At 43.1% G+C, this 26,118-nt stretch overlaps 1 protein-coding gene across 1 annotated transcript; it reads right to left on the bottom strand.

The window, feature by feature from the left end:
- Nucleotides 1-6,597: 6,597 nt before the first annotated feature.
- On the bottom strand, nt 6,598-13,739 carry LOC120653396. The gene is made up of 6 exons (XM_039931151.1): nt 13,716-13,739; nt 9,905-10,044; nt 9,715-9,802; nt 9,291-9,495; nt 7,082-7,153; nt 6,598-6,983 (listed from the first exon to the last, which is right to left on the bottom strand). The coding sequence occupies exons 1-6, from the start codon at nt 13,737-13,739 to the stop codon at nt 6,820-6,822; spliced, it is 693 nt and encodes a 230-aa protein (XP_039787085.1). The 3' UTR covers nt 6,598-6,819.
- Nucleotides 13,740-26,118: the final 12,379 nt, after the last annotated feature.

Raw genomic sequence — 26,118 nt, 5'->3', positions numbered from 1 at the left:
TAATTATGCATTCTGTTTTATGGTTTAGCCTTGGATTTCTTTTCCCCCGTAAACCATATTACAGACGCTGGAAAGCAAATAACTTTTGCACTGTTATTTCATCCAGTTCTTTGCATAAAATACCATGATGCGTATTATTTACCTTAGTAAATAATATTTTTGAGACCATGCGTCATCAAAAAAATTACATCATAATATGTATTTCTATATATGAATTTACCATAGTAAACTCATACATTCCAGATCCTATTTTTCTGGATTTCTTTTTAGTATCGTTCAAAGTGTTTGTCCAAATTGGCAAACCCAACAAAATGATACTATTAGCATTACATGTTCAAAGTGTTTGTTCAAATTAACAAATCCAATAAACATGTGTTCTATTATATGTTCAAAGAGTTTGTTCAAATTAGCAGACCCAATAAACATATAATATTTTCATTATGGTATTGTTCAAAGTATTTGTCTCAATATATGGCAAATCCAATAAACAAATATCATCACAAATAACGACCTCTTCTAACGACCATGATTTTGCAATCTATTTATTATTTTGCAATCACTCTTTATTTTAAGCCCAATTATGCTTTAATTAAAACCTCTAGGCACTTAAATAATGAATGCAACATTTTATGTGTATCTTCACAAAAATAATTGTATAACATGCATGTTCTAAAATCATTTTGTTGGCCACTCCACAAGGTAGCACCATAGTTGCTACTGCAGGATCTACAATAAACAATATTTAGTGACTATCCTCAACGTGCATACCCAACATCACCACTTAGAACTTGGTCTACATCTTTTTATAAAAGATGACTACCATTAATTCTGCATCCGTATTGGCCACTCTAGCACCATAGTTGCTACTGCGGGATCTACACTAAGCAATACTTAGTGACTATCCTCAACGTGCGTACCCAATACGTTTGTGAATTAAACAAGGTCTACATCATTAATTGATGACTACCTTTAGACATTTTCATACAATTTACATTAACAATTTGGCAACTACTGTTAACACAGATTATGCCCAATTCGAGGTCTACACCTTCATGGTGACTACCTCCATTATATTGTTATGTAAATAAGATACACCATCATTAATACAAGATTTATCTTGTCTTTATTTTGCATCTCATTACAACACACCTCAACATTTTAAGTTTTACTTAAAAATGTTCGATGGTTTTCCTCGTGTTGGATAAATGACCATCAAAGAAGTTTAATCGCTCTTGATGGTTTCCATTATCCAACATGGTCAATGGACGTAAGGTTAAACTTAATGCTCTATGGATTGATACCAATATTTGATGCTCCTCATAAGAGAGCATCACTTGCTCATGATCAATTTAAATATGGAGTTTTATTTAAATAAAGCACCATACACATCCAGATCACACATATGTGTATCTCAAAGGATGCAAATCAATGCACTGGCTAGCTCTCAATAAGTGATATGAACAACACAAGGCAATAATTTTGCCCAAATGCCAACTATGTTTGGCCATAATTTTATCTCTAGGACTTCATGTCCACTTGAGAATAAAAGTTATGTTGTTCCAAATATCCTCATTATTGCGTTTTTGCGATTAACCGCAACTTACCATATGAATTCTAGAAAATTCCTACAATACTTCAGGTCTAAATGTATGATAAACTCTAATGAATATTCATCATTGGCATCATAGTGATGCTCCATTAGCACCTAAAGTACAGTTGAATTTTTAGGATCATGAAAAGCTTTGGTCGTGCTACTATCATACTCCCTTCCATAATGTACCCAATTCGATTATAGAGATATCCATCAACGTGGTTTCCATATTGAAACCCCAAGATGACAACCAACGGAATATTTTCTATTAAAAATGGATATGGCAAATCAGGTGCTCATACAAGGTGCCCTCTATTTGATTGGACTACACATACATAGTATACATATTCTATATGAGTGCAAATTCAAATTCGAATATTGCCTCACTCTATATAGAATTGTTTGGGATTCAACTAGATGGAAAGGAATCTTGATTACTGGACCATTGTCTTGCTAACACAACTATGAGAGATTATGCTCTTTCTATGGGTATTCAAGTAATCATGGATGCATCAATGGATCCCGATTCTATAAATGCCATGTGTAGTTTTCATATTATCTAGTTACATGGTTTCCACTGAAACCCAATACTAAGGAGCGATGATGAAAATCTTCACTCTATTTAGTGCAACATATATGAAAGCTAATTAAATTTTGCATATTCTTTCCATATCATCTAGGGTGTATTATACATACATCAATCCCATATTACATGTTGCGTACACAATAATTCTCTTTTGATGCCAACAAGACTTGGCATATTTTCCTAGGTTTTTCAATCATAGGAATAACATGAGAATTATTATCAATTCTATTTGTCATAGCATCAATATGAGCCACTAAATTTCTTGAAGAAATTCAAGTACATACTAGTGCTTCACTTGACCATTTATTGTGGACCATATGTACTCACTTTTTATGCATCTATAATATAGTCCCACATGTGTGTATTATCTTAGTCATAAGAACCACCGATATACCAAACTTATTTCTCTAAATCTTCAATTTAGAGCAAATTATCCTGGACGTGGGATAAATCCATTTTACATGGAATTGTTTGTATTTTGGGAACTATATATTTTGAGTACCTTATGTCCATACCAATAATGGTTTGTTTGAATCTCTTATTGAGAATCAACTTAATTGCATGACCCATTAAAATAGAATTGTAATTACCAACACTAAGTTGTTTTCATGTGGCCTTACGCACCACATCCATAATTCAAATTCATCAAACTGCACTTATACAACTCCCTCCGTTGCAATATGTACGTGGAGCTTTGGCCACAGCCAAACATTCCCTATCTGTGCATCGAGTATGTTTGCACATACCGATATCACCACCCCAACATACCAATGGGCATTAGGGGTCCCAATGAGGTATTATTATCCGTCATTCATACAATACCTCGGATCTCTATAGGGGATTTATATAGCCCGTATGTTGATCACAATTTGAGGAGAATTCCAGGCATTAGGGGGAGACTTATACCACACAAAGAATGCCAGGAATCAAAAGAGTATCACATATTGATATTCAATCCTCATATCCACGTACCAAAAAGAATCTAAACCAAATCGTTTATACCATCTTATATTTTTGCATCATATTGCAAAGAATCTGCCAAAAGCATTTACTGATAATAAGGGTGGCACAAAATCCTCTTATCCTACTCACAATGTGCCCGAAAGAATGGAGGTACCAATGAAAACCATTCATCTCCCACTTCCAAAGATGAGGGGGAGAAGTACGGCCGCTTGTAAGGATAATGCTCTAAGTAAGCATCTGAGGATACCGAGGACTGATCTATCCTCCAAGTCAGTAAATCCAAGCCAACCTCAAAGTTGGTAGACACCCAATGGACGAGCATCCAATACCAGGATCGAAGTCCACCCAAATCAATGGTGCATCCAAATTCTGATTTTGGGATATCGGAACACCCTGACTCTATAATAATGGGAATGACAAAGAGTCCAGAAGGGTTAAAGTTTTCACATGCTATATTGATTCCAAGCAATGAATCAGTCATTTAAAGGCTACAAAATGTCGCGACATATACTCCTCAAAGATTGTTGTATACCTTACTGGATCCAGACCAAAAGTCCTAGGCAGAGTGTCTTCACACTCAAATTGGGTCAAACTAAAAGGTGGCAATCAAGGAGAATTGCTCTTGTTCAATGATGAGAAGTATTAGTACAACTGATGTCTTCTCTCACATAGCTTCTTTTAAGAAGCAAGGTAGTGAACAACGAGAGCTTGTAGCATATGGTTTCACGCGGAGATCCAGCATAATGTTAACATACCTAAGGGTATGTGTGAAAATTATGTTCCTAAATTCAATCATTGGCAGGTCAAATGAATTTGATAGATTCGGACATATAAGTCCCAATGGACTTCACATTCTGAATCCAAATACAAATCGCAACATACATTGTGTATAATTCAGGTCATCATAGCATGACTTGAGACAGTTAAGTTGATTGTGGTACAACTTATTGATTGAGTTCCTTCCATAGAAGGATTACTCTACTCATGATTGCATATATGTGTAAAGAAATCCCTAATTGGATTCTTTATCATCTCAACACATATTGATTATTTCAATACCTTGAAATAATAAAGCAATCATTCAAAGTACAATTTCCATTGTGTGGAATTGGCTTCTAAGAAAGAATTTGAGATGAGATATGCTTAAGTCTCAACTTAAGTACATATATCAGTATACCAATATCCAATTGATATTGTTTGTCAATATCCAAATTATATATTGGACTTCATATCCACATTCAATCCCTAAATATGGACTTATATCCATTCAGACCCTGGGATGACAACCATAATGCCATAAAGCGCTCATGTATCTTACAATTGCAACAGGCCTGATATTGCATTTATAGATACTTTGCTAGCACAAAATAGCGCAACTTCTACAACACTGAAGGGTGGGAGTCAAGGGATATCCATAGATATCCATATGGTAGTGGATATCACTGGCTATTTAATCCCCATGCCATATTAAATACTGATTTGATTATAGTGGAATCTCCACACACACGAGTCATCAAATTTGACTCCAATGGTTACTTCCACTTATCATTCTGAAGTATCACATATGCATGGCTTCATAGAGTGATCAAATGTGATTCCATAGAATCACCAACCATTATCTGTAAATATAAGGTTGCTTGTATTGTCAAGATGGAAACATGTCATATAAGAGCATAAATTATTGTTCAAAATGTTTTATCTCCATATTGGGAATTAAACATCTTGCCAAAGTAGTCTTGCAATCATTTTGCAGATTTGCTCACTAAGTCCATACCTACATCCATATTTCATGGAATTGGTATTCAATGACTTTGAGAGTTGCAAGGTTCAGGGGGAGTCTTTTCCTGGATTATAACCTGTTCAAACATCATATTGTACTTTTTTCCCTCTATGAGTTTTCCTCACAAAGGTTTCTCATAAAAGGTTTTTAACGAGGCAATATCAATACAAAAATGTGTCATATTTTCTATTTTCCCCATCGGGGTTTTTGTGGGAAATATCAAAGACACATATTGCCCTCACAACTCATTCATGATTTTTCCCTGAAAAGGTTTTTCATGTGAGTTATCCAAGAGGCAATACCAATAATATACCGTCATATTTTCTCCTATTTTTTTCCACTGGGTTTTTAAAGGAGTTTTTGCGGTATATCAACTTATACATCTCCTCATATTTTTCCCAAAGGGTTTTTGAGGGAGTTAACAATATGTCATATCTCCAATATTTTTTCCCCACTGGGGTTTTTAATGGGATACCAATGACATAGTGATTTATTTTAAATCACACATATATGCTATTTTCTCCTTATTTTCCTCCAAGGTTTAAAGGAGTTTTTATGGCATATTATACATACATATTCCTCAAATTTTTTCCACAAGGTTTTTCGAGGAATCCAAGCTTTCAACTTCATTGATCTCAAGTAATATTCGATCGATGGGGAGTGTTGTGAAACGGTGCCTGTTGGTGTACATGCACCCATTCACTATCGATCTCATCAAAGGCTTAGCAGTTAGTTTTGTAGTAGCAGTTAGGCTTGTCACCAAAGGGACATGTCCTTTGGCGTTTCTCCCGAACAGTCGCGCGTACGACGCAACCGTTCACTTGTATATATTCCAAAGAGATCAATGAAAACAACAGTTGTTCCCAAAATCTCTGTTCATTTACATTCACTTTTAACAACAACCAAGGGCATCTCCTCATGGGATATAACAAACTTCATATGGAGATGTCCTGGTTTATAAGCATCATACGTGACAAATCCACTCGGCAAAGAATTTTTTGAAAAAAAAATCCGCTCTTTGCCGAGTGCCTGGCTCGCAGGCACTCGGCAAAGAATTTTTCGAAAAAAATGATCTTTGCCGAGTACCTAGATGGCTGGCACTCATCAAAGAATTTTTCAGAAAAAAAATTGATCTTTGCCGAGTGCCTGGATGGCTGGCACTCGGCAAAGCAGCCACTAACGGTGCTCCAATGTAACGGTTACTTTTCTTTGCCGAGGGCTGCCGCGGCACACGGCAAAGAGGTCTTTGCCGACGAAAATTTTGCCGGGCGTAAAAAGGCACTCGGCAAATAGTTCGGCACTCGGCAAAGCCTTTGCCGAGTGTAAAAGACCCACTTGGCAAAGAACCTGAGTCCAGTAGTGAAGGCTGAATATATCTTGCTAATATGAATTGCATGCATGGATCAACTGGTTGCCTAGCCAGTAAGATTGTGGGTTCCTGGGGAATCAAAGGTGGCGCCGAGATCTCTCCAACAGTTCAGCACATCAAAGGTTATATAAATTAGCCAAACATTTCTAGTAGGAAATGTTTCAGGCCATGGTTCCTGGGGAACCGAACAATACCTAATTGTCTAATGTGGACTGGTGGAGATAAGTTTAGGAAATCAACAGGGCAAGAAAAGTTTAGTGCAACAACGTAAAAGTTACTAGCAATGCAATGCGTTACCATCAGATATCTGAAAGCTCAGATTAGACATGTTGTCTTTAACATGACATATATAGGTCTCTTAACAATTGTTATACACTGGACCAGGAAGAATAGACTCATACTCTGCTAATTTGCAACAACAGGAAAAGCAGAGAGAGAATATGCTACTAATTAATCTTGCACCAATACAAAAAGTTCATGATCGTTATCAACAAGGACAATAACACTGGCGAATAAATCACACCTTTCGATCAAGACTCGCTTAAGAGATTGACGTGACCTGGATGCAGCACAATGGGGCGATTATCGCACATTTCACAGTGATATAAGCATATTTCACAAACTTTGCGCGTATTGTCATGTTCAGGATGTGGAAGATAAAAGTGTTGGTTGCATGTCCTGCAAATGGTATCCGCTGCGAAAACACAGGAAGACAGGCAGCACAGAGAAGAGGTAAGTGAACGATCATGCTGTGCAAGCGCAGCACACACAAACACAGAGAGGGAGTCATACATTTGCCACTACGACGTTTAGAGCGCCCAAGAGGGAAACCCAAGACACTGTAGGCTTCAGTAACTGGTTCATCTGAAAACACAAGGCAAAAATTAATTTCTGCCAAAAGCATGAAAAGGAATAGCAAAGGCAATAATCAGGCTTATTTACATATAAGGTGGTTCTAACAGATAACTTGCAGCAGAAATTGCAATAGAAAAGACGCCATACAGAATATAAAGACAAGGCACAATTGTACCAATTCCTCTTGTTGTCGACAAAAATTATCAGGTGCATCTAAACCTCTTTGATGGCCCAGCAAAAAAGATTAGGAAATCCATATAGAGTACCACAAGTTATTATCAATATTCCATATCATAGAAACAATCCATATCAAAGGAACAAGTGCAAATACGGGATTCTGGGTGGGATGGACCTTCTTCCATTTCCGTCCTGATCCCACCCAAACCCATCCCGGCTCCCGTCTTGTTTTCGGATTTTTCCAAAAATATGGAAGGCGGGTAAAATATAGAAAATTAGATGGATCGAGTCAGGATTTAACCCGTCTGTTTTCAACCTTAGTGACAACCCTGCAGTAGCCAGGCAGGGGAGAACATATACTTCCTATGTTGAGCCAAACAATGCAACATCAGACATCGAAGCTATAAAGTAGTTTCTGAATTGAACTTGTAAGGATGTCAATTATGTTCTGCAGAAATCAAGGCAACATGCAAGTAGTTCAAGAAAGCTCTACAAGTTGAGAAGATGTTCTAAACTCATTTTTTAAGAGAGTATTTTATTGAAATCAAGGCAATTTACATTTACACCTTTGGGGTCACTACGCTATCTGCAGAACATGTAAATTGGGAATGTAAATACCAAAGCAGAAAGTACAGAGAATGCAGCTCGTTTCGGCAGGTTTTATTACAAGTTAACTCAAATACTAGATTGAACTACTCAGATATTAACAAGAGAAAATGGCACAGTAACCGATTAGCAAGGGACAGAATGTGAATTTAAATTCTAAATGACACAGGAGAATGTATGGTAGAGTTAAAATTTAGTAACATGTTTTATTTAACAATGTCAGAGATACATGTTGAGAAGCTTGTGCCAGACAACACAAAATCGTCCATGATATAGAAAGATTCCTTGAAGGCTACAAGAATATACAATTTGAAGAAGAGTTATCCATAGAGAGAAAAATAGGAATACTGTTAGTACAGTAGGCTAAAGTGGCACGATATTTAATTATTTTTGTTTTGTAAACAGTATTTTCCACAAAATCATGTGTTGTGCAGAGAGGATGTTTACTAGGAAGGACAGAACATGAATCTGATTTAAAATATATCTATTGTTGGTCTAGATCATCAAATGTTGAGAGAAAAAAATATGAGTTCGAATTCGACTAATATCACATCTAATGTGAAAAGTATTGTTAAGCATTGGTGGTTGGCTTATACTCAGTTTACACATAACCACACAACTGCTAGCTCATACAGTTAAGATAATCATAAGAAAGGTGTTAAGTCTAAGACACAATATTAAGGCAACAGATAATTTTGCACCTACAAAAACATGATAAGGTTGACACTATATATGACGCTCATATCAGCTTTCAGCTCTGACCGTTTACTAGTATCAGAAATATAGCATACTCTCCTTGGACCAGTTACAAGGTGGAGGACAAATGCAATGATAAGATGAAGTAAACTATCCACATTAAGTCATAGCATGATCATTGTAATGGAAACCCAAACCCTTGACTAACAGTAGCAAATAGTTAAAAGAAAACAATGGTAACTTCAATTTAAAGTGAACACATATCTATCTATGAACAGCTAATATGCCAACTCTTAAATATAAGAAACGGAAAAATGGTGGGCAGCGACATGCAAAGCGGTGGCAGGGTTATGCTCGGTTTAGCTGGCATTCAAAACTTCAGTTATGGAGACAGTTTAGTTCAGGTTTGCTAAGGAGGTAGGGTCGGTGTGTTAAAACATTAGTTCTTGCACTTCCAACAGTAGCCTGTTTCTATTTCTATATATATGGCTGGAATGCATTCTAAATTCTAATGACGATCATATGGTACGTCTTCCCTGTTTTCCTACATTTGGCACTAGCAAATGAGAGCGATCTTCCAATGAATTACTACATATTCCGTATGTATGCTGTAAAAAAAGACAAGAGAGGACATGGATCAAGCTAGAACGAAGAAGACTGTGCATACCTAAGGGGGTGCATGTGACAACTTTCTCACGGGGATATCCACTGCCGGAGATCTCGAAGAAAAAGAGAGTCCGTGGAGCAGGCTGCAGGAATGAGAGCCAACCAGATCGTTTCTGACGAGCCACAAAGTTTCCATGACACCAGCAAGTGCCGTTGTAGAAAAAGTAATGTGTGGTCACCTTGCCAGGAGCAGGCTCATACTTGTCCTGAATCAACCAAATGAAACGGGCAAGTGTATCGATCGGTAAAAGGGAAAACAGAGTATGAAAAACTACAATTACAGGAAGTAAATTCCCTAAAAATCTAAAAAAAAATCCAATAACTTGGTTTCTTGATCTTTTATTGCAACTTTCAACCCAACTCATAGAGGTGTATCATAAATAGGTCCTACAAAAGGAAGGCGGCCGGATAGGGTAGATCAGAACCAGATGTGAAGAGTTGTAGTGGTTCAGGCAAAACGTCGCAAATTGGCGATCCCAAGCTAATTGCTTGAAATGCTCCGGAATGATGGATCTAAAAATAAAAAGAATAGTACAAGATTGAGCATACACCCCCGTATACATGATGGAAATTAAAAAGAAAAACAGGAGCACGGGCGGGGTTGGGTTGGGTTACTCGTGAAGTTCCCGGTACAGCGTCTGACCGACGACGGCGACGCAATCGAGAGTCGGTCCGAGCAGTGGCGAAACCAGGATTGAGTTGAACCCCGGGCCGAGTTTTAAATATAGTTGTGACAAAAACCAGACGTCGACAAACTCATAGTTCAAAAGATACACGAGAATATAATGGAAGTTCAAAAGATACACGAGAACATAATGGAAAGATAGAAAACATACAACAAGTGTTATCGCGAAGTAGTATATTTATTCTTCTTCAGCAATTTTTTGGACTTCTTCAGCAATTTTTTGGGCCGAACCCCGGGCCATGGCACGGGTGGCCCGGGGTGTACATCCGCCACTGGGTCCGAGGAATGGGAGCCGCCGCGGGCGACGGAGGCATGGCTGCTGCTCCTCCACCCCGCATCGGCTGCGGCTAGGGTTTAGAGCTCTGGTGTTGCGATAGCTCGAACAAAGTCTGTTCCGCACTTCCACTATAAATAGAGCGTCAGGGTTCCCAGGCAGGAGGACCTCAGCCTTGGTGGTGTTTGGCTCGGTTGGATGGGCTTTTGCTTGTTTTCCTTGGCTTAAGATCTCCTCTACGTTTCCTGGATTGCGCACTTTGAATCTATTTCTATGCTTTTCATGTATATGTCCTGTAAAACAGTGATTCTCCTATACATGTGGAAAACAGCTAGGTCAATATAAATAACATATGCAACAGCATTGGAGTGGCGCCATCAAAATTGTCGAAGCTGCTATATGTGCGTTCTTCCACAGGAACTGTGGCGGAAAAGACGAGGACATGCAACTAGGGTTTCATGGAACATAGGAGGAGAAGCAGACCGAGGGCCAAAAGTCGGGCACTCCTCAAACACTCCAGTTGCCGAGCGCCGGGAAAAGATCTCTCGGCAAACAGGCCTATTTGCCGAGAGCCGAGGATTGGGCACTCGGCAAACATCAGGAGTTGTCGAGTGCCAAGGATTCTGGTGCTCGGCAAATATTTTTCCCTCGGCAAAAAGCCTTTAGCCGTCACCCGCCGTTAGAGGTTTGCCGAGTGCCGGCCGTTAGCACTCGGCAAACGTTTTAGTTTGCCGAGTGTTGTCAATAGGCACTCGGCAAACATTTAGGTTTGACGAGTGCTTACGGCTGGCACTCAGCAACTTTTTTTTTAGTTTTAGACCTTCCGAATTTTTGTGCCTACTAAGTGCAACATGTAGCACTACATGTTGAAGTTTGGTGTTTTTTTTGTATTTGTTTGCTATATTTTACTAATTAAATGCATTTCAAGTAATTTTTTGAATTAAGTAAAATTTGAACTACAAGTGATTCAATATATGACAAAAAATGAGTACAAAATTAATATTCATGCTATTGAGCCCATGTTGAGGCCTGACCTGCGATATGAAAAAAAATTCAAACATCTTGTTTAGGAAACACAACCTCACCCCGTGCTAGAGCGGTTTTTAAATTCTATAAAAAGCAAATGAAGTCCGAAGATCATGAAATTTGACAAAATGTCATGATATTGTATGTGGAGGCTGTGGTAAAAAATTGAGAACGTTTGGAACAAGTTGTCACATACGTTACTCAGAACCTGGAACTTCTCCGAAGAAGTTTCAGAATTTTTTAGAATGATACGGTATGATTTGGAGTGAAAGCAGCGGTCAATTTGTAGTTTCACTCCGAGACTTTTTGTATAATCAGTACACATCAAAGATTGTGTCATGTGAAAGTTTGGTAATTTTTTGAATTCCTTTGATATTTATAAATTTTTTCTGCACTCATGGAGTGCATGAAATAATGGATTTTGAGCTTAATTGCATGAAATAATGATCTATATTTCATAAAACAATTTGACATGCATTGCAAAAGGGTAATTAATAAGGTATTTAAAAAGTACGTCTAAACAAATTTGACAAATCTAAAAAAAATTAATGTTTGCCGAGTGCCCGATAGGGGACACTCGGCAAGGGTTCGTAGTTGGCGAGTGACGGGGCTAAACACTCGGCAAAGACAATTGTGCACATTTTTTATGAGGATGTTTGCCGAGTGACCTTGGCCTGGCACTCGGCAAACAGATTTGGCACTCGGCAAAGAGATCCCCCACCCCCACCACACACACCTAATCAAATCGATTCCACTCCCACTAGCTCACACTCTCAGCTCACACTCAAGCTCACAGCTCACCTGCCACCGCCACCCGCTTCTGCCCGCCGCTCCCGGCCGCCAGCGCCGTCCCCGCGACTGCCTCACGGCCCGGCGCGACCGCCGCGCACCCGGCCCGGTTTGACTGGTCGCTGTGCCACTTTGGGAGGGAAAGGAGGAGGAGGAGGAGAAGGGGAAGGGGAAGGAGGAGGAGGAGGGCCCGAGCATCCACCCCGCTGCCACCGTCTCCGACGACGCTGCCCACCCGGCCCGGCCGCCCCGCCACCTCCGCCGCTCGAGCATATCCTCCACTAGGTAAATGTTGACACTTGTTAACACTCTCTTTCATTGATCACACACACCAGATTCAGCGTGCGCTGCGGGCGTGTTCTCGGCCCATCTAAAGAGCGTATATAAACAGATGTGTTGGGCTGCGCATTAATATTCTGGCCCAAAATAGAAATTTCAAAAATATAAAAAAAGGCAAAAAAAAACAAGAGAAGGAAAGAAGTCTGACGCCGCGCGAGAATCCACGCAAATTGAAGTCACAAACATCAGAAGACATCATCTAAACTTCCTTCTCCGGGAACAAGGATAAGACTTTTGCTGCACTTCTCACGCACAGGTCAGGAAATTGTCAAAAACAAAAATAATTCCTCTAGTCTAGAATTAGATTACATTTCCACTTAGCAAATCTTTATAAATTTATTAAAGTAACTAATCTTAAATAAGTAATAAAAATAAAAACAGAAAACATTTCTTGAGACCAGCATATATCTGAATAAATTCCTATTTTTTTGTGGATTATTAGATATTACAAAATGAAAACCAGTATACCACCCCGTTTCTTGCTACGGAAGTCTTTCACAACGCATCTTCGAACACAAGTTAAGGCCATGGTAATTGCTACTCCCTCCGTCCCAAAATAAATACAATTCTAGAGTTCAAATTTTGTTTCAAAAAATAACTTTGATTAATCTACCATAAAAGATAAGAGCCTCCAAAAACTTCTCAAACAAACACAAACACAAAAAAAAACCCGGCCTTTATTACCTTACCGTCCAGAGAGTCTTTTCCCCTATGCCCTTATGTAAATTTCACTTGACCCCTATACCCCTCAAAAGTTTGGTGTTACCTCTATGTCCTGCCATCAAATTCTTTTGGGTCAGTTGGATCCATGCCACTACAACTTCTTGAAATTGGATTTCATGTTGAAATCCATGCCATTGAGTGGCATGATTTTGAACATGAAACCCAATTTCACGGAGTTGTGGTGGCATGAATCAAATTTTCCCAATTCTTTTTTACCTCTGTACCCTTTTGAACGGAATGGCATGTAACGGAGGCTAATGTAACACCCTTGTGTTAATCGCAAGGCTAATCATGTGCTTAAACTGCTAATCATGGTCCTAAGCAGTGTCATTAGCGCTAATTAAGTCGTGTAGTAAACATCGCATGAGCCGTGTACGACCCCGTTTTTCTCCCTGATCCGAGCCTCAAATCAACTTTCGCCCAAAACGAAAGTTGTAGATCTTCTTTTCCTCTACAACTTTTATTTTGGCCAAATTTCAAGTTCCTATATCAAAATTTGGGTTTTGGAGGGTCAAACTCGAGTCAAATTGATTCAAATGAGTTCACTGTGCTCTCCTGTGCTCGGCACTGTGATGCCCCGGCGCCCATACCGCAACCGGCGACGCGTCGGCCATCGCGGCGAATGTCGCGCCTCAAAGCTTCGCCGCTCTCCTTGACGTCCGCGTTCTGGTTCATTCGCTTCCCTTCGCCTTCCTGCTCGAGCTCGAGACGAGCCAAACAGAGCCGTGCCGCCGCCGCTCGTCGCGCCGGCCGTAGCTCGCCACCCCGCCTCGATCCCTCGCGCCAGAGCCTCCCTCGCCTCGCCCTTTGCCTCCTCCAAGCAGTTCCGAGCTCAGGCGCGCCCAAACCCTGCTGGAATAGGGCCGCCACCGCCGGCCGCCATTGCCGTCCCTGCCGAGCTCTGCCCCTCTCCGTCGAGCTCCCTCTCCCGGCCCTTCTCCACCCAAATCGAGCCCACGGTGAGCTCGGCTGCGACTTTCTCTCCCTCCCCGACCTTCTCCCCAAGCGAATCCGCCGCCACCGCCGCCGGTTCGCTGCCGCACCCCCGCGGGTGCTCTGCGTGCCGCGCACGCATGCCGCCGGGCCTCCCTGCGTGGGGCTGCGCACCGCCGTCGCGCGCCCCTAGGCCGCCCAACCATGCTGATGCTCACCCCGCCTCGCTATCCCGCCGCTTGTCCCTGCCGCGGCCGGAACGGCCCTCCGACTGCTGCGCCGCCGCCGTGGCCGCCATGGGCACCGCCGCGCCGTGTTGTGCCGCCCCGCGCGCCCCCTGCGCTGCCTCGAGGGCGCCCCCGCTTCGCCGGTCCACCCTGGCCGCGGTCCGGCCAGGCCGCGCTGCCGGCGGAAGGAGCCGCGCCGCCGCCGAGCCTGGCCGTGACCACGGCCCTGGCTCGCGTGCGAGCGAAGTAGGGGAGGCGCTGGGAGCTTGGCCGGCGCCCATTTACATGTGGGGCCCGGCTGTCAGTCCCCCTTTTAATGTTTTTCTTTTTGTTTATTTCGGCTGCAGACTTTAAAATTTTGTAGAAAAATATCAAAAAATGAGAAAAATGCAAAATAAATTTTGTTAGGTTTCTCAAATCGAGATCTTCAGAAGAAAAATACTTGTGCATGGGAATTGTCACTTTTGCCCCTGCTAAAAATTTGGGTTGTGTTTAAGCTAGTTTAATTAATACCGTTTGTTCTGTTGCTCTAAAAATTATGAAATTTATTCAGTAAATTTACTCGTTGCATGTGTAGTCCACTGAAAAATTTTCAGGTGTATAGCCTATGTGCATAATTATGGATCTGTTGTTGTTTGATTTCTTTTCTAGGGTTAAAATAAATGTTGTCGATCGTTAATAAATGTTTGAAATTTTATGTGGCATGCTTTATCGCTATCACGTTAAGCTGGTAATTTTTATTGCTGGATCATGTATGCAAGTTAAGTTTTTGCTTTTAAATTGCCCTAGCTATGCTCTTTTCTTTTATAATTGTGGTTAAGTGATTAATATTTCCTGCTTGTGTAACCTCAGCAAAGCAAGATCCTGTCTTAATCCATGCTACTCTAAGCGAGTTTAGTAGTTGTTGTTTTGAAGGAAACACTTCAGGCTAAAACGAGTTGAACTTCTGAACCGCACCTAAGCACTTAAATTGTTCAGTTGTTATTATCTTGTGGTGGCTACTCAGTCGATGCATGTCAGCTCTGTCGGTTCTTTCAATTGCGTTGCATCGTTTTGAAATGCATCGCATCATGAGCACTCATGCATCGCACTATGTCCTAACTGTTGCATGGCATTCTTTTTCATACGTGTAGACGCCGCAAATGAAGCCGTCTACGAGCTAGTTGCTGAGCCGGTCCAGGAGCCACAAGCAGAAGAGCAGCAGGAGGAAGCCGTTGAGCACGCTTCAGAAGAAGTTGCTAACCCCGCTGATCTGCAAGGCAAGCCCCGGAGCATAACCATAATTTAATTATTCAATGTTTATTTAAGTATTTGTGCATTTAAGTTTTAGGAGTTGTATGAAACCCTAGTATGCATGTTTTCGCTAGCTACCTATGAGTCCATACTAGTATGCAGGTATCGTTAGCAATGCTTTGCTAAGTAGGATCTTGGTAAAAGTCGAGTGATTACTGTCACTCGCGAGTTTTAGTATCTTGATTCCTTAGCTTTGGCTTTGAAATGAGTTGTTGAGTAAAGAGAAATGGAGATCGGGCGGAGATGAGTTGGATCTGGATAGGAAATGGATGAAAAGAGATCTCCGCCTGTGTCGATTGAGGACCGTACCGTTGTTGGCAGTATTGATCGAGAATTGAACAGTACTAACCACATGACGGAAGTAGGAGGTAGTCGAAACCGGTAAGCTAATTACCTGATTTGCACCAATATTTTGAATCTCGACCCGCTACTCTGGGAGTGGAATGATGGCAGGTGTTGGATAGTATGTCGCCTCTGGGTTCTCCGGGAGTTCGCAGTGAGGGACCCTTCACCCGGGTTTTGGCAGGCGTGATTCAAACGTCGGAGTGATGATGGGAATGGTTGACGTGTGTGACCCGACGGGGTTTATGCGTGTCGTGTGAGTTAGGTCCACCTTGCAAGGTTAAATCGGATCGATTCACCATCTCTCTCGGTTAAGAGAACCTTGGTCACTTTTTCACATCGTAGTAAAGTTTTGAGATGAGAATGGAAAATGAGCATACGAGTTGTGGTGGTGGTTCTCTGAAAAGATAATATGGTTAACCATGTTTGCTTAGCTGTTTAGGCAAATCTAGTTGTTACTTAATAAATGAAGTGGGGCTAAAATTTGGAAAGTAAGGACATAGCATTAGTAGCCCTTTTCGGCAAGATAAACCTTCAGAGCCAAAAAGCTTGCATGTCTAGGTATTGTGCTAAGTATACCCATAGTCAGGTAAGTCTTGATGAGTATTAGTATACTCAGGGTTGTCGTTGTAACCCTTCTGAGCAGGTTGTGTTCCCGCTGTTTTCGAGGAGGTCTGTGCGTCCTGGATTGGACAACCGCTCCCTCCTGGGTGGACTGTCGAGTGGGCCCCATCTTCCCCGTGAAGATCGGGCAGGTTGGTATCACATCGGTGGGCAGGATGTGGAGCTCACCTTGTATCATCGTCGTGGTTACCGTATTGTATTTCGAAGTCGGTTTTTAGACTTCCGCTGTGTTTTTGAACTCTGTCGTTTGTATTTAAACCTTTTATGTAAAACTCATGTTGTAAATTATTTGAGTAATTATGTATGCTTGTATCACCTGTGCTCCTCTTCGTACGGGTCTTCTAGTGCAATTGTGATCCTGGAGTACAGTAGTTTAATCGAGATTTACCCGACAGCCTGTTAGATTAGACCGTTTTAAGTGCACAGTAACTTGATTAAGTATTAAGATGATGGTTGGTGCATTTAAGCCGGTCTAATTTAGGCGGTGCTGCTACAGCTGGCATCAGAGCTCTAAATTGCACTGGGGTGATTACTGGTGTGCTTAATTATGTTAAGTAACTCTTACCTTGCAAAGATTTCGAGTTTTTCGAAAAAGTTGACTCTAGATGCGTTAAGGAATAGGATAGATAGTTCGTATGCCCTAAGTATGTTACATGAGTTAGGTGGCATATAAGTATCTATTTTATTCCAGCACTTCCGGCTTTTACTTTTTGTTAAACCTTACTTCGGTAACGATGCACCTACGCTAAGGTAAGCAAGGTAAGCATTCTTGGTAGCCCTTTAGAATAGCCCACGTGTTTCATACGTGCGCGGGTCCCGTATGATGAGCATACGAGGAGGTGATAAGTCTCAATTCAAACGAGCCTGTCGCTATCTGCCACCTGATATGGAGTGCGGATTTCATACCGTGTGATTGTAATCACGGTCATCTTGTAAGGCAATGTTACGAGATGTAAACCTGTCATGCGGTTGGCCATGACCGTGACCCTTGGGACACGTCTACCCTTGGATGTCCCGTAAGGCGAGTGTACAGGAAGTGAATATGTTGTTATGACATATGCAGCGCTGCCCATTCAGCGTCGAATGTCTGGGTGCCATCTCTATAGTGGATGGTAATGTATGTGTGAATATGTGGGAAACTGCATATGCGTTACCCGTGTGGCGTAGGACACATGGGGGCCGTTCGTGAGTGCTGGCACGAAGGGTCCAGAAGTGGTTATATACTCTGTGTTCTTCTGTAGGAAACTAACCACGTTGAACGCGTTAGGAAATCCTTGATCGTAGGAACGACTAGTCTATATATAGGGAGCGTACATAAATGTGCCACCGATTGTCCTCGTATACCATATTTTTGGTGCTTGTTTGGGTGAGAAACGCTAGAACGTGCATGCATCTGGCATCTTGCATACCGAGTTGGTTGTTCACTTTGTTGCTTGCGGTTGCACTTCATAAAAATTTATTTGGATCGCCATGTTTTTACTATGCGTTTTCGAAAATTTATTTATGTCGCGTTGCCAGAGTTAAATTTGTTCCTTTCGAAAACTGTGACTTACGTTAGTGCTATGTGTTCTTACATATGGCTAGCTTCACGCACGTGATCGTGGACACTGAGGGTTGGGCGCACTCTAGTGCGCTCCACACCAGCCACTTTCCTCGTCTGCTGTGGCAGATGCTCAGGGCGTTTGACTACACTGAGCCCCCACAATACTCAGGAAACGAGTCTATCTTGCTGGGCACCGAGCACTGTCAGATGATCGTGAAGATTCCTGCTTGCCCCGCCCGCTTGGAATGGGACTCGTGGCAGCTCACTGTCTATGGTAGGAAACTGGTAGACTCCTGGGAGATTGCTGCTAGGAAGGCCATTGAGGAGTTATCGGAGAAGCATAATGCCGAGGTGATAGATACTCCCTATAGTGTGTTTCCCTTGAAGGATGAGACTACTCAGGCCTATGCAGATCGGGTGAACAGCAACATGAACTACATGATGCCCGACTACAACGTCAGGACATCCCTCTCGTTCAGCTACTCCTCAGCTTTGATCAACATGTATGAGCAGCTTCGCGAGGAAAATGCGGTATGCAGGAGCAAGGCTCGAGAGGCTCACCTCCATGAGCAGCACATGATTGGTACCCAAGACAAGCTCAAGACCCTGAAGGCCAAGTCCAGAGCTAGAAAGATAAGGATTCAGGAGTTGCATGAGGAGTTGGAGAACAGGACTCAGATGGTGCAGCACCTTGAGGGGCAGCTTCAGCAGGCCTATGAGTTGATTGAGGACGTCCAGGCTCAGGTGCAGGCAGTAGCAGACATGGAGGCTAAGGCAGCCGAGGAGGAGTCAGAAGAAGAGGAGGAGGAAGAAGAAGACCCTGAGGAGATCGAGGGAGTGTCTAGAGTCGAGTCGGAACCTGGGACTCCGTGAGGACGTAGCTAGATAGCGTTGATTCTCCCCTTGCTGTGTAGCCTAACTGTAGGATAGTTGGGTAGGATGACCAACATAGTGCTCTAGGCTAACCTTGGGTTGAGAATTCTTTTGTGGCTCGGTAGTTCGAGTCATGTAGGATAACCCTTCGCTAGTGTGGTGTGTAGCCGGGTCTTGTAAGACCCCTCCTTTCGTAGTGGTGTGTTGTTCGGGTCGTTTATGAACCCTTCTCTAATGTTAGTTTGTTGTTCGCAGCAGGGCTTTGGTAATGTAATGAACCTTGATCCAGCTTAAGCAGCGTGGCTGCTTAATGTAACATGTCGTCTGTAATGATCTTTTCTATCAGTGTGTGAAACTGCAACTATGAGCTGTGCTTTGGTTGTCTTCGAATCTGAAATCTTGTTGAGCGATGTTTAGTATTGCATATGTTAGAGCTACTCTAGACGGAACTTGTTGAGTTGAGGCAGTTTCAACCGAAGCAAGTCATTTTATATTTTTTTTCCTTGGTGAACCATATCGCGAGGGAAATGATTCATGCTGTGTGTTCATATCATATATGCACATTCTTTAATTGCATGGACTAGTCCTGGTAGCGAAATGGCTAACCAAGGGATGGTTATTTTGCAGATGGGTGATAATCATGACAATGAGAATCACGAAGCACTGCCACAACAACCTCCCTCTTTGGCTCAAGCTGTTGCGGCTCTTATCGCCGATCGCAATGAACAAACTGAGTTGATAAGGCAACTGGTGCAAGCCCAAGCCAATGCCGGCAGAGGTCGACACGCTCCCTCGCCACCCCCAGCAGAAACTGACTATGTCGGTTTTCTAGCCACCCAGCCACCTCTGTTCCACAAGGCAGATGATCCTCTTGAGGCAGATGCCTGGATTCGCACCATTGAGGACAAGTTCGGTATCCTCAATTGCACAGAAAGGGACAAAGCCGCCTTTGCAGCGCAACAGCTGAGAGGCCCTGCAAAAATATGGTGGGTTAATCACAAAGCTCTACTTCCCGCTGGTACACATCTCACCTGGGATGAGTTTGTGGCAGCTTTCAAAGCCCACCACATTCCTACGAGTTTGATGAGGAGAAAGATGGCAGAATTCCTAGCCCTGAAGCAAGGCAACAACACTATTCTCCAGTATGATCAAACCTTCAATCAGCTATCCTAGTATGGTGGTTTCCATGTGGATACGGATGAGAAGAAATAGGATTGCTTCAGGAGGGGACTCAGCACAAAACTTCAGGACACACTAGTTCTCACTACTTGCAACAACTTTACCGAGCTAGTTAATAAAGCCATTACTCAGGAAGATGCCACGCTAGCGCACAAAGCTGACAAGAAAAGAAAGGCACCTGCTGGATCCTCCAGCAATGCACCCCAGAGGTACAAACTGGTTCAGACAGGGAATCAGCAGGCTTCAAACCGTCCTCCATAGCAGGGCCGTTGGGTCGCTAGACCACCACAGCAACAGCAGCAGTGGGCAACCCGTTTTCCGACACAGCAGCAGAGGCCTTTAGTGCTACAAGGTCCACGCCCCAACAACTACCCATGTTACAATTGTGGTAACCTGGGGCACTTTGCACGTGACTGTCGTATGCCACCTCGGCGGAATAACTACAAGACTCCTGCGTTGAGTCAAGGTTCCAGCCAGAAGGATCAGAAAAAGAAGATTGTACCTGCCAAGACTGGTCGTGTGAATTACACCACCCAGGAAGATGTTCCTGAGGGCACCCAAGTGATGGCGGGTATGTTTTCTATGAACCATCGCCCCGCTATTGTGCTATTTGATTCGGGAGCATCTCACACATTTATCAGTCAAGCATGCCTAACACGACTCAACTTGCAAGTAATTCAAATGAAAAGACCTTATGTTATTCGTGCACCGGGTGCACAGTTGCACACCCATCGAATAATTTCGAGTGTGTCCCTTGATTTGGGTGGAAAAATCTTCCAAACCAAGCCCATTGTCCTTCCAAGCCAAGGAATAGATGTCATACTTGGAATGAATTGGATGAATGAACACTGTGTTATCCTCGATACCTCTTCTCGTGTCATCCGGCTTAGCTCCCCCACAAATGGTCCTATGGATATTCATCTTTCTCAGCACGAAATTCCTACAAGAGCAGTATATCATCTCCAGGCAAAAATCTTGGAAGAAATTCCTGTGGTTTGTGAATACCCCGATGTGTTTCCGGAGGACTTGCCAGGCATGCCTCCTGATCGGGATATTGAGTTTGTTATTGAGTTACAGCCTGGCACAGCACCTATATCTCGAAAGCCATATAGAATGACTCCAAGTGAGTTAGCTGAATTAAAAGTCTAGTTGCAAGAGTTGCAAGATAAAGGTTTCATTCGACCGAGCACCTCACCCTGGGGATGCCCGGCTTTGTTTGTAAAGAAGAAAGATCATGGACTGAGGCTATGTGTGGATTACAGGCCCCTGAATGCCGTTACCATCAAAAACAAATACCCACTTCCTCGAATCGACCTTCTTTTTGATCAATTAGCTGGAGCGAAAGTATTCTCAAAAATAGATCTTCGATCTGGCTATCATCAAATCAAAATCAGACTGGCAGATATACCAAAAACAACTTTCTCTACTCGTTATGGTCTTTACGAGTATTTGGTGATGTCCTTCGGATTAACCAATGCTCCAGCTTATTTCATGTACCTTATGAATTCAGTGTTCATGCCGGAGTTGGATAAGTTCGTCGTGGTCTTCATTGATGATATCTTGATCTACTCTAAGAATGAGGAAGAACATGCTCATCATCTTCACATAGTACTACAGCGTCTGAGAGAGCACCAGCTTTTTGCCAAATTCAGCAAGTGTGACTTCTGGCTAAAAGAAGTTCCATTCTTGGGTCATGTCATATCTGCTGAAGGTATTTTCATTGATCCCAGTAAAGTACAGGATGTACTCGATTGGGAAGCCCCAACTTCAGTTCCTGAAATCTGCAGTTTCTTGGGCTTAGCTAGGTATTACCGTCGGTTCATCCCAGAATTCTCCAAAATTGCGAAGCCGATGACTGAACTTCTTAAGAAGGGTGTCAAATTCTATTGGAGTATCCAATGTGAGGAAGCTTTCCAGAAATTGAAAACACTTCTCACTTCAGCTCCAATCTTGGCCCAGCCTACTACTACAAAACCATTCGATGTTTATTGCGATGCCTCAGGCACAGGACTTGGCTATGTTCTGATGCAAGAGAACTGAGTGATTGCTTATGCTTCTCGATCACTCAAGAGGCATGAAGAAAACTATCCCACTCATGATCTTGAATTAGCAGCTGTGGTCCATGCTCTAAAGATCTGGCGACACTATCTTCTGGGTACATTGTGCAACATCTATACTGATCACAAGAGTCTCAAATATATTTTCACTCAAGCTGATCTGAACATGCGTCAAAGGAGATGGCTTGAGTTAATTAAAGATTATGAGCTCGAAGTGCATTATCATCCTGGCAAGGCAAATGTAGTTGCCGATGCGCTAAGTCGCAAAACTCACTGTCATTGCATTTCAGCTATACTATTAAGCGAGTCTCTTTGCTATGAAATGGAAAAGCTGAATTTAAGCATTGTACCACATGGCACATTGGCTCATCTAGAGCTTACTCCTACTCTTCGTGATCTCATCATCGCGGCACAAAAGCAAGATAAAGGGGTGAAGGAAATTTAGAGAAGACTATCAAAAGAAGACCCTAAAGTGAGTTGCTTCCACCAAGATAATGAGAATGTGTTATGGTTCAAGAACCGATTAGTGGTGCCTAAAGATTTTGAGCTCAGAAAACAAATTCTTGATGAAGCCCATACTTCATGGCTATCAATCCATCCGGGTAGCAACAAGATGTATCAAGATCTGAAACAACGATTTTGGTGGACTCGGATGAAAAGAGAGATTGCCAAGTATGTGTCCGAATGTGACATCTGTCGAAGGGTTAAAGCCAGTCATCTCAGACCAGCTGGGACTCTTCAACCTTTGAGTATTCCAGAATGGAAATGGGAAGATATAAGTATGGATTTCATCGTCGGCTTACCTCGAACTCAAAAGGGTTACGACTCTATTTGGGTTGTAGTGGATAGACTAACCAAGTCGGCACATTTCCTCCCAGTTAAGACAACATACTTGATCAAGCAATATGCGGAATTGTACATGAATCGCATACTCTGTTTGCATGGTGTGCCAAAAACCATCATCTCTGATCGAGGGACCCAGTTCGTTGCTCGCTTTTGGGAGCAATTACATGCTAGCTTGGTTACCCATCTTATTCGCAGCTCTGCATATCACCCTCAGACAGACGGCCAAACCGAGAGGATAAATCAAATTTTGGAGGATATGCTCCGTGCCTGCGTCTTAACCTATCCACAGAAATGGGATCAATGTTTGCCATTAACTGAATTCTCTTATAATAATAGTTGTCAAGAAAGTATCAAAATGGCACCATTTGAAGCACTATACGGTCGTCGATGCCGTACACCTCTCAATTGGTCTGAAACTGGAGAAAGAACTTTCTTTGGGCCCGACATGGTTCAAGAGGCCGAAGAACAAGTACGTCTTATCCAAGCAAACTTAAAGATCGCGCAGTCTCGGCAGAAGAGCTATGCTGATAAAAGGAGTAGTCCACTCGTTTTTGAAGTCGGTGACCATGTCTATTTGAAAGTCTCAACTTGGAAAGGCGTGCAAAGGTTTGGAATAAAAGGGAAGTTAGCTCCCCGCTACATCAGTCCATATCCAATTGTGGAAAGATGCGGTCCGGTGGCTTACCGATTGAATCTTCCAGTGAATCTTTATGCAGTTCATAACATTTTCCATGTATCACAACTCAGAAAGTGCCTTAGAATTCCGACTGAAGTTGTTGAAAGTGACTCAATTCAATTAGAGTCTGATCTCACTTATCCTGAGCACCCTATCAAGATTATTGATCGCAAGGATCGAATTACTCGTCGCACCACCAACCGATTCTACAAAGTTCAATGGAGTAATCACTTAGAATATGAAGCTACTTGGGAGAAGGAGGAATTTCTGAAATCCAAGTATCCGGGCTTTTTAAACGCTCATTCAGGTACTTCACTTTTGGAACCTTCTCGCCTTATACTTTCTATCGTACGTGAATCTCGGGACGAGATTCTTTTAAGGGGGGAAGGCTGTAACACCGCTGTGTTAATCGCAAGGCTAATCATGTGCTTAAACTGCTAATCATGGTCCTAAGTAGTGTCATTAGCGCTAATTAAGTCGTGTAGTAAACATCGCATGAGCCGTGTTCGACCCTGTTTTTCTCCCTGATCCGAGCCTCAAATCAACTTTTGCCCAAAATGAAAGTTGTAGATCTTCTTTTCCTCTACAACTTTTATTTTGGCCAAATTTCAAGTTCCTATATCAAAATTTGAGTTTTGGAGGGTCAAACTCGAGTCAAATTGATTCAAATGAGTTCACTGTGCTCTCCTATGCTCGGCACTGTGATGCCCCGGCGCCCATACCGCGACCGGCGACGCACCGGCGACGCCACGCGTCGGCCATCGCGGCGAACATCGCGCCTCGAAGCTTCGTCGCTCTCCTCGACATCCGCGTTCTGGTTCATTCGTTTCCCTTCGCCTTCCTGCTTGAGCTTGAGACGATCCAAACAGAGCCGTGCCGCCGCCGCTCGTCGCGCCGGCCGTTGATCGCCACCCCGCCTCGATCCCTCGCGCCAGAGCCTCCCTCGCCTCGCCCTTTGCCTCCTCCAAGTAGTTCCGAGCTCAGCAGCACCCCAACCCGGCTGGAATTGGGCCGCCACCACCGGCTGCCATTGTCGTCCCCGCCGAGCTCCGCCCCTCTCCGTCGAGCTCCCTCTCCTGGCCCTTCTCCGCCCAAATCGAGCCCACAGTGAGCTCGGCCGAGACTTCCTCTCCTTCCCCGACCTTCTCCCCGATCGAATCCGCCGCCACCACTGCCGGTTCGCTGCCGCGCCGCACGCGCACACCTCCGGGCCTCCCTGCGCTGGGCCGTGTGCTGCCGTCGCGCGCATCGAGGCCACTAGGCCATGCTGATGCTCACCCCGCCTCGCTATCCCGCCGCTTGGCCCTGCCGCGGCCGGAACGGCCCTCCGACTGTTGCGCCACTGCCGTGGCCACCATGGGCGCCGCCGCGCCATGCTGTGCCACCCCGCGCACCCCCTGCGCTGCCTCGAGGGCGCCCCCGCTCTGCCGGTCCGCTCTGGCTGCGGTCCGTCCAGGCCGCGCCGCCGGCCGGCCGCCGCCGGCGGAAGGAGCCGCGCCGCTGCCGTGCCTGGCCGTGGCCACGGCCCTGGCTCACGTGCGGGCGAAGCAGGGGAGGCGCTGGGAGCTGGGCCGGCGCCCACTTACATGTGGGGCCCGACTGTCAGCCCCCCTTTTAATGTTTTTCTTTTCGTTTATTTCGGCTGCAGACTTTAAAAATTTATAGAAAAATATCAAAAAATGTGAAAAATGCAAAATAAATTTTGTTAGGTTTCTCAAATCGAGATCTTCAGAAGAAAAATACTTGTGCATGGTAATTGTCACTTTTTCCCCTGCTAAAAATTCGGGTTGTGTTTAAGCTAGTTTAATTAATACCGGTTGTTCCGTTGCTCTAAAAATTATGAAATTTATTCAGTAAATTTACTCGTTGCATGTGTAGTCCACTGAAAAATTTTCTGGTGTATAGCCTATGTGCATAATTGTGGATCTGTTGTTGTTTGATTTCTTTTCTAGGGTTAAAATAAATGTTGTCGATCGTTAATAAATGTTGGAAATTTTATGTGGCATGCTTTATCGCTATCACGTTAAGCTGGTAATTTTTGTTGCTGGATCATGTATGCAAGTTAAGTTTTTGCTTTTAAATTGCCCTAGCTATGCTCTTTTCTTTTATAATTGTGGTTAAGTGATTAATATTTCCTGCTTGTGTAACCTCAGCAAAGCAAGCTCCTGTTTTAATCCATGCTACTCAAAACAAGTTTAGTAGTTGTTGTTTTGAAGGAAACACTTCAGGCTAAAACGAGTTGAACTTTTGAACCGCACCTAAGCACTTAAATCGTTCAGTTGTAATTATCTTGTGGTGGCTACTCAGTCGATGCATGTCAGCTCTGTCGGTTCTTTCAATTGCGTTGCATCGTTTTGAAATGCATCGCATCATGAGCACTCATGCATCGCACTGTGTCCT

This window comes from Panicum virgatum, chromosome 1N, assembly GCF_016808335.1.
Source record: "Panicum virgatum strain AP13 chromosome 1N, P.virgatum_v5, whole genome shotgun sequence".
In the NCBI taxonomy this organism is placed as follows: domain Eukaryota; kingdom Viridiplantae; phylum Streptophyta; class Magnoliopsida; order Poales; family Poaceae; genus Panicum; species Panicum virgatum.
The sequence above is the reverse complement of the archived record's forward strand: the minus strand, read 5'-3'. Positions and strand labels throughout refer to the sequence as shown.